The 10167-nt window shown below is 32.7% G+C and overlaps 1 protein-coding gene across 2 annotated transcripts; it reads right to left on the bottom strand.

Moving 5' to 3' along the window:
* Positions 1-923: 923 nt before the first annotated feature.
* LOC106780128 (transcription factor TCP20) lies at positions 924-2844 on the bottom strand. 2 transcript variants are annotated; one of them, XM_014668381.2, is made up of 2 exons: positions 1327-2844; positions 924-1212 (listed from the first exon to the last, which is right to left on the bottom strand). In XM_014668381.2, exon 1 carries the CDS (start codon positions 2456-2458, stop codon positions 1523-1525), a length of 936 nt encoding a protein of 311 aa, XP_014523867.1. In that variant the 5' UTR covers positions 2459-2844; the 3' UTR covers positions 924-1212; positions 1327-1522. The 2 variants fall into 2 exon arrangements, with proteins under 2 accessions (XP_014523867.1, XP_014523868.1); XM_014668382.2 differs by having other exon boundaries at positions 924-1189.
* Positions 2845-10167: the final 7323 nt, after the last annotated feature.

Here is a 10167-nt window from a genome sequence, read left to right as displayed (position 1 = left end):
ATTTTTATATTCGGAACTCAACATCCACTTGCATTCAATGCCAAAAAGATGAGCTCACTGAAACTACCAGGCTATATGGTTACAAAGGCTTTATACAGATTTTGGCACTTTGCCAGTAGTTTCAGGAGCTTCACCATTCTTAAAAACCAAATTGCTTTTCCCCGAGATAATTAATCCATTATGTATGAATCAGATCAACAATGATATCATATCATTAACTACACAGTGATAATTGCTAACATACAATGTTTCAACTTCAACAGAGGTCAAAACATACACAAGAGAATAGACTGATAAGCTAAAGTTGATGGAAGTCAAAAGGTGCAGAATTTGGCAAACACAGTATAAGGGTCTTTCTTTCTCCATGCTTTCAAGGCGAGAAATGAGAAGAGACACTATTCTATGATCCATTATCTTAGACTCTTAACCGCAAACTTCATAGCTTAATTGGTATTCGTCTATGTCTTTAGATTTAAGTTTGATGTTGATTTGATTTGAGACATTTAATCATGCTAATTGCTTCCACCTCCTAATATGTGTATAAAAGTTTATAGACTCTAAACCTCCACAGAAAGAAAATAATGGCAAAAGAATTTATCTGATGCTGAAAGGAGGCTTAAAGTTGAATTTGGTTATATTAAAGACAATTCATGCGACTTTTTTTCCAGCTAAGTGAGTTCTCCAAGTTTAAACACAGCTGAATAAAGGAAATTTTAGTGCTTTTCACAATGAAGCAGAGCTGCAGATGTTAATACTTAAAACGAACAAATTTAGCTTTGTTTACAATTTGCGTATCATTTTCAGAGGTGAAAAAGAAATTTTATTTTAATTGGAAAGATCCTCCTCACAAGTTTTTGAAGGAAGACAACACATTTGCACGCTAAGAGAAAGAAAATCACCCGAATGGTAACATGAAAGCAAACTTAAGAAACAGAAAAGGCGGTGCTAGTTGACGGATTCACAGATGTAATTTGCAAGTGCTGTTCCTCACAAAGATTAAAATTTCCCAGATGACAAAGTACTTATACCAGATCCAATATAAAATTTGACAAATATGATTATGAAACTATATAATCAAATTCACAAACAAACCGATCAGCACTCCATCCTGACATAGAGAAGAACAAAATAATCAACACACCTCTGAATTAAACAATAGTTTAAGACCAGATCAAAGAAGCCAGTCCATCTGGTCATGCAATTCCATTCCACCTGCAAGTTAAGACCATCAACAACACACAACAACTATAACCCAAGGAAAAGAAATGAAAACTGCATATCAAAAGTAACAAAAACAGTAAAAAAAAAAATTACTTATCGAAGCACCTGTATCTGGAGACTCGAGTACTGGGGAGAAGGAACAATAAGGGGGGTAAACCAAATCCAGTTTCTATTGAATTCTCTGAGACACCTAATTTTTCCTCACAGTCTCCCAACTATACAATACAAAGCCATTGTAGAAACCCCAGCTTGTGGACGATGCTATTTTCTTTTTGTTTCTTTCATCCAAATCCATAAAACTCTACTGTCCTGAGCCTTGAGAATCATCCTTTGCAGGAGTTTGCTGATGTTGTTGTTGATGCTGCTGCTGCTGCTGCTGCACTCTAGCCTGACCCATCTGCTGATAAATCTGGCTCAAGGCCTGTGGATTCAAGACTCCAATATGGCCATCCTGGGACAAGCCCAGCTCCAAACCAGGCATCTGGGGGGTACCGGCAGCACCCAATATTGAGGTGAAACTCATGTGACCCATGTTGGTGGCAGCAGCAGGCAAGTCAAAGCCAGGGAAGGCAATCTTTTGCAGGTAATTTGAACTCTCAGTGCCTAGGGCGGCATTAGATGGACCAGAGGATGTCTGAAATCCAAATCCACTGACATGGGGGGGCCATAGTCCCGTGGCCACATGGGGTCTCCCCAAATTCCCCCCAACCATTTGCCAACTGGTCCTACTGCTACCTGACCCCATATTGGACCCTCCCAATTCATCAATCTTATGGTGCAACCCTGATGAAAGAGAGGCCCCTTGTGGTGAAACGGAGTTCCCAGCAGCAGCCAAAGCAGATGCTGGGATTGTACCTGTCCCAGTAGCAGCTATTATAGATGGCTCAGCCTGCTGAAGAAGCCACTGGATCGTTTCCCCATCAGATTTGTGACCCAATTCTCTGGTCAACTGAAAGATTCTAGCTGCACACAGAGCAGGCATCCTTATCCTCCGTCCCCTCCCTTCAACCTTCGTGTGTCTGTCCTTGTTCGAACTCCTCTTCGGAGCCAACTGCTTCTTGCTCTCATCCTTTTCACTCACCACTATCTGGAAATCCTTCATCTCCCCTGGTTTGTTCTCTCCCATGTTGCTATTGCTACCTTGTTGTTGTTGAGGTGGCGATTGTTGTTGGGGAAGGCTAAGAAAGTTTGGTACCACCTCCTGTGCCAGTGGCTGCTTTGAGCTCTTGGGATCCATCAACAGCACACAAAAGAGAAAGGATAAAATAATAATAATAATAATAATAATAAAGGAAAGGAAATGATGGGTCCTCTTTGATTGAAGAAGGTGGCCTGAAAAGTCCTAAACTTTCGTGAGTTTTCACTGTTTCTGGCAAGAATTGAGGGACAAAACCATAAAATATTATAATCCCTATGTGCCCATGTCAATTTTTTTCACTCCATGGTTTGGTTTTCTTCTCTCTCTCTCTCCTTCCTCTCTTGTCCTTTCTCACCTCTTTCTCGGTGTGTAGTAGAAGTGGGTTTTGACCAGCCAGATATGAATTTTGAAAGCAACTTTAACTGCCAGTTTCACCACCTTGGGGACTATAACTATAACCCCCTCTCTCTCTCTCTCTCTCTCTCTCTACACACACCAAAACTCAAACCCTTCTTACATTTCCTTTCATCCCCTTCATTATATCTTTCCTGCATTCCATAATTGCAACATTGTTACATACCTATTCAGCCTCCAACAAAAAAATAGAAGAAAAACACACTTAATTTCAAAATTCCTTTTTTCAATTCCTAATCTGAACTTTGTTCATCCTATTATGGGTACATAATTTTGGTTCATTCAGTGTATTCAATATTTAATGAAAAATAGTAATATCCATTCTCGTGCACTGTTGTGTCAATATTTTCATCCTAACAAGTCGTCAAATTTATACTTATCTGACACTCTCATAGCAGTATTTCTGTGAAATATTCAAGGATGAGTTAGTAAATAATTAAAATTTATTCAATTGGGTGAGAGTTTGTTTGATCCTTCCAAAAGGGTCAAACATGAAAGTAGAATTAGAAGGATTCGGAACTTAAAAGCACTCGACACGTGTCAATAAACTTCTCGAATAACTCATTAATATAAAGCACTCGACACGTTTCAAAATTTATTTTATAATTTTAATGTATAACATGATATTAAAAAAGTATTAGATAATATATATATATATATATATATATATATATATATATATATATAATTAAGTTATAAAAAATAATATATTGTTATAATCAAATAAAAACTTAAATCTTTTTGTGAAATATGAATATAAAAGTTAAGTATTATATAAAAATATTCATAATTTCATTATTTTATGATTTTAATTTAAAAATAATGACATATATATATATATATATATATATATATTATGTCATAAAATTACTTAAATATTATTTATATTAAGATAATTACAATTTTTTCATAAAAAAATTGAATTAATAAAACATATAAACTTATTTTTTTAGACTTATGATGAAATTTATTTTCTGCTTATTTTTATAGTCACGCTTTACTTAAGGGACAGATTTACTTTTACTTAAATTTATGTTATTATAATTAAGTAAGTAATTTATATTTACACAGTATATATTCATTTTAGTAAACTATTTTGGCAATAACTCTTTCATATAAATAGTTTTATTTTTTTTTCTTTATTTTTCCATTTTAGAATAATTTAAAAAAACTCTCTAACAATTTCTTAGAAAAATTAATAGAGACTAGTTATTAATTACGGAAGAACCAAGTTGTATTAAGATACATGATGTCTATATTATAATATTAAATAGTAACAATTTTTAATAGTAATTAATTATAAAGAAAACAAAAATATAATACCACTTCCAACTTAATATTATAAGATTTTGTATTTGAAAGTCTTTTATTTATAAATTTTTTTATTTTCTCATTTTTATCAAACATATTAAAAGTCTTTTATTTTTACTTTTATTGAATTTGAAAGATTCAATTCATATATATTCTTTATCTAAATAAATAAGTCTGTGATTAGAAAATTATTTTAATGTGTAATATGTAAGAAAAGGGAAAAGAAGGAAGAAGAAATTGAAAAATAGATGAGAAACAGTGAGTAATGGACTCATTAAATAGAGGAATGTGATGTTGTTATGGCAATATAGACACAAAGGGGGCAGAGTGGCATGACTTCTATTGTGTTCAGTGACATAGATCCGATCCAACGGTGGGTCCTCCCTTTTTTAAATACCACATTTTTTTCTTAAACGACGAGAGATATGCGATGGGTGCATAGTGCATATAAAAACATGGATAATGGAGTAATTTTTATTATTATAATATTACTTCATAATGTTTATGATTATTATTATTGATTGTGGAATAATTTTTGACTAATCACAGGTTGACACGTAATCAATGTTCAAATGTTGTCAAAAAAATGTTGTCTAAATATCATTATCCAAAAAAATTCCGAAACTATAGGATAATTAATTTAATTTACGTGTAATTATATATGATTGGTTTAAAATTATTTAATAAATTAATAATAATAATTATAAATATTATTATAAAATGATACGTAAATAATATTAAAATATTGTTAAAAAAGTTATTATAATATTATTATCTTTTCCAATTTTTCAAATACAGTGAATTAATAATAAATATGTAAAGATTCTTTATCTCTTGAACAGTATATTCAAGAATTTGTTAAATACGGTAAATAAATGTAACGATAAAAGTGTGATCATTGTTTATTTCTTAAGCAGTATATCCTTTATACCTGTAGGTTTTTTCCTGAATGGGTGTACGCCAGGTAGACTAGGTCTAATGGTGTGTTTGGAAGTAATAAAGCAGCATATTTTTAGGTTCAATAGCTTTGTGGCACTGTTTTTACTGTTTTGAAGGCAAGGTAGGTGAGATTTGTAACCTGGCATTTGCACCTTTGGCCAAAGGTGTATATTTATTTAGTTGCGAATACGGTTATGTGGCCAAATCCAAGAGTTCTGACGCCCAAACCAAAAATTAATATATTGAAATATCAATCCATACTTTTAACCGTTTTATGTTAGAAAATTTTGATACTTAGTCATCTTTAATGTAAGAGTTCGAAACAACCTAGGAATCCTTGTTCAACTAGTTGAGCTCGGCTATTTTGACAAGTCTCTCTTCAGTTTAAATTCGCACTTGTTTGGTTTCATAAGTAATATTTCAAAAATATAGTATAAAACTATATAGAATAGTCATCATAAACATGATAAATAATAATTTTACAGTTATCCAAAATAATTATAGAATTTAAACTTTATATACAAACAAGATAAAACAAAAATATATACAAATTAAACTATACTAACTAAGTCATCAAATCATCCCCATCAAGTGCCTGTTCCAGAATAAGTTCATCTCTCTCTGCTTATACTCATAGGATGATCATTGCAAAGGAAGGAACACTGATACATACAAAACACAAACATAAACAACAAGGTAAGCTAGTTTAAATAAAAGAACAATCATATATTCATTAACTATACTTCATAACATTCATTAACATCATAAGACCCTTTATGCATGACACTACACTGACTTTGATCGTTCAAACTTAGAATGAACACCGAGCTATGGCGGGTTGTGCACTTGTGGTGGCCTCTACTGCTTTGCAAAGCCATTGCCATGTGTTTCACCTTACCACACACACAAGGTTAGTTCATTACCATGCAATAGGCCTCCAAGTAGTGCCTACACTAGAACCTCCTACTACTCTCACCACATGAATCAATCCTCTTTATTTGAGAATGAAAGATAATTAGAGTGTTAGGATAACCCCCAATACTGAGCTCCTGCATTCATTCTAATAACACTTAAACTACACCGAAAGAGTCCACCCATGGAACTCATATAACTATCTATGAAATCATTAGAATCCATATAATTATGCATACCTTCACAATTGACTCACTACTCATTACTTGATACTCATATAGTACTCATACATCATTCTAAAATGAATCCTTTACATAACTCAAACCAACAAAGAACAAAGAAGAAAAGTACGTAGTACTCTTATACAGTCGCTCAACACACACACACTCGCTGAGCGAAACTCATCAGATAGTGGATTAGACCCTCAACTCATTCGCTCAGCACATCTATTCATTATCCAAATAAAATTGACAATGTTCCCAGACCCTCTCGCACCCTCTTGTTGAGCGAAAGCCCTCAGACAAGGGACCTACCTCTACCACTATTCGCTGAATGAATCCATTCGCTCAACGAGTCTACATAATCTATAGAACCAAATTTGTAGAATTACGCAACCTACATAAAATTTACCAATTCTTACTATTTTTCCCAACTTCTAACTCTTCTAAATTGTGTTACACACCTAATTAGACTTGAGCAAATGTTTCTAAACCTCACTACAAACATTCTAAAGTGATTACTAACCAATTCTCCCTTCAAAACACCAAAATTATCAACCTAAGGACCCAAATCTCATTCTACTACTTTTGTCACATTTTTAAGAAATTTAGTGACTAAAACAAGTCACATTTGACTTACTCAAGCTATCCCATCAGACCAATTGAGCATCTAACCTTTAATTCTCATTTTAACTACCTTACTTCATTAAAAATGACTTACTACAAAGCAAAATTATTCCAATTCAAGACTAACCAACCTCATCACAGGCTTTTAACCCCTTCCTATAATCAAGAAAGATATAATCATCAATCAAAATAGTTCAGATCTTCAATTCATTAATTCACACCTAAAAACCATCACATTTCATCATACTCATACATCACAAAAATCACAATTTCACTTAAATTAATTCAGAAATCATCTTCTCCACAAACATACTATAGTAATTACAGAAATCAAAGAATTTACTAGCTTCCTTTACCTTTATAATTTTGCACAGCTCAAGAAAAACCCTAACCGAGACTTGCACCGCAAGGAATGTCTTGAAAACCTACAATTCACCGATTAGTGAGGAGATTTCAACCTTAGAACCTAAATTGAGCTGAGAATCCAGAAAGAAGAACTCTTTTCACATGCAAAAACAGATTCTTTTGAATACTCACAGATTTGGAGAGAGATTTAAGAAAAGAGAACGGAACTTACTTGCTCTAATAAAAAATATGATCGGATAGACAGGTAGAACTTGACGTCGTGATCGTCTAGGTACTTTTTGATCGTCAAACAGATGATCCAAGCATGAGAATTTGTAGAGAGAAGTGAGAGAGAACGAAGAGGAAAGAGTTTAGAGAGATAGACAATGTTTTAGATAATGAGACAAGCTTTATAAAATTCTATTTATATTGTAAGATTATTTTAAAATAAAATACTCGGTCTCATTATTTTAATACACATATCTACTCTAATACTCTATATTCTAGGTTCTTACATTGTGTATATTTTTTTTTGAGGAAAAAATAATATAGAAAGTAAGTGTAACATCCCAAAAAATTTTAGACTTAGTAAAAAAAAAATTACATAAATTAGAAAGAAACTAAAATCAAACTTTTATTCTACGTCTTAATTTCACTGTTTCTTAACACCTACTCATCGTTGACATTTCCTATGCTCACACCATCAAGGTGACCATTGCAAAAGAGAAGAAAAAAATACAAACAAACAAGAATAGTAAGGGTAAGCTAATATCAAAAGAAACAAACCTAAAGGATCACGATTTACCATATATTAAATTTCATACAATAGTTAAACAAACATCTCAAACATACAACAAACCTAGACCTGACCATCCGAATAAAGTATGAATGTCAAGCATTTAATAACTTACAGAAACCTTTCAATACTTGACAAGACTAATAAATTTATTTTTTTCCAAAAGTTTTCCTATAACACTATTCAACACCCTCCCCCCCCCCCGCCCCTTCTAGTGTGTTTCTTGGTACTTCAGTTGGTATTAGAGATAACCTCACGGGGTTAGTTCTAAATAGGACTCAATGAACAATCCTAAGATATGGAAAACAAAGAATACAACTTTGATAGTCCATCTCAATCCAAAGGAGGTCTGTCTACAGGAAATGACATAACTCATGACGATAAAGAGGCACAAGAAAGATGGAGTAACTTGGCTAACACATGGGAAACTTAAGAGAACCTTAAGAGTAACAACATAAGGCTATTATTTTGAAGAAGAAATGAATAACTTCGAAAGCTCATTAGAACACTCCAACAATGAGGTACATTTCTTTGACTTAGAATCTGTTACTAAAGCCTATTATAGAGCGCTAACAAAGTGTGCAAAACTAGCTAAAACCCGTTAAAAAGTAAAGAAACGAATTGAAGAATTTCAAAAGGAAATGATGTTTTGAAAAATGAACTGACATCATCCAAAAGCAAAGCTAAAATTCTAGAAAAGGAAGTCAGTAAATTAAAAAGCGAACTAACCATCTCATGAAGAGAGAATGATAGACCAGTGCGAAAGAATAAAGAATTGGTGGAAAACATAACAATTGCAAAAGACTCTAGATGCCTCGAGTCTTTTGCACTAAAAAACAATACTTTGCTCAAGAAATTAAACAAAACTTTTGGAGAAACTAAAACTTTAAAACTTCTTGTCAAGAGTGATGAATCAATATTTACAACTCACTTAGTTTCTTGTACTAGATTTAATTAGGGAATTATGCTTAAATATCCAATATTTCCTCAGTTTTTCTATTTGTGCTTAATTTGATTAGTAATCTTTCTCTTAATTAAAATTTGAATTATCTGGGCTTATTTATTCTATTATTATTTTCAGGACAATTTTAGAAAAGCATTTTGGGACATTAAAAGAGCTATCACGCCATTCTCCACTCTCCACATCAGCATTTTAGTTTAAATTAAATTGTAAATTCGTTTTTTAGGAGTTTTGGACAAATTTAAGCTATTGGGCCAGTTTTGGTCATTTTTGGGAAGAGGCCCAACTTGTGGGTTGACTTACTAACCTAGGGTTTTGTGCCCAAAGAGAGTAAGCTCTCTCATTCTACATTTTCTACACTTTGTTTTGTCTTCCATTTTCTATTTTGTTTAGCGTTTTTCACTAGTGCAAAAATCTATTTTATGACGGGTAAACATGACTTATTATGAAGAGTATATTGGGGAAATAATTATGGGTGTTATAATAAGTCTGCACATTTTATGGCATAGCAGAAAATTACATCATAATAGGTTAACATATTATGACGTAATTTTTGTAACCAGTCATAATACATGCAGTTTATTATGACAAATTTTCATTTATCAGTCATAATATGGCGAAACATATTATGACGTAGATGGGTTTATCTTTTATTATATATGGTGTTTTATGAGTTAGATATTTTTACCAATCATAACATGTTGAATGTATTATGAAGTACAATTTTTCACCTATCATAATATATGGTTTTCATAATCAACCTATTATGACGTAAATTGTTATCTACGTCATAAAAGTGTTTTTGTAAGAAAGAAACCATTGTAAGAAATAATGGAGCTTGTTTCTCCATGCCAAGAGGGGGGTGAGGTGAATTGGTGTTTAAAAAAACGTGCACTTTTGAAATCTTTTTGAATTAAATCTTTCTTGCGAGGTAAGGAAAGTGGGTATGCAATCAAAATATAAAGAGATAAGGAGAGAAAAACAAACACAATGTTTATACTAGTTCGGCCTCAATGCCTACATCCAGTCACTCTCCTAATCAACTTTAAATTAGAGAGTAATTCACTATAATGATCATAATATTACATTCAAGGCTTTATAGAGCACACTCTAATGTAAACACCTCACAAACTCTCAATCAAATATAGAAACAAAATACACCTGCAAACACAGAACCCCATGTCCTTGTTGCAAAAACTGTTTGAGAATCCCCTCTCAAAATCACGAGCTCCTCACTCTTCTTCCTGATGCACACTGCTAGAGAAACAACAAATCAAAGATTGAA

Source organism: Vigna radiata, unplaced genomic scaffold, assembly GCF_000741045.1.
Source record: "Vigna radiata var. radiata cultivar VC1973A unplaced genomic scaffold, Vradiata_ver6 scaffold_146, whole genome shotgun sequence".
Lineage (NCBI taxonomy): Eukaryota > Viridiplantae > Streptophyta > Magnoliopsida > Fabales > Fabaceae > Vigna > Vigna radiata.
The sequence above is the reverse complement of the archived record's forward strand: the minus strand, read 5'-3'. Positions and strand labels throughout refer to the sequence as shown.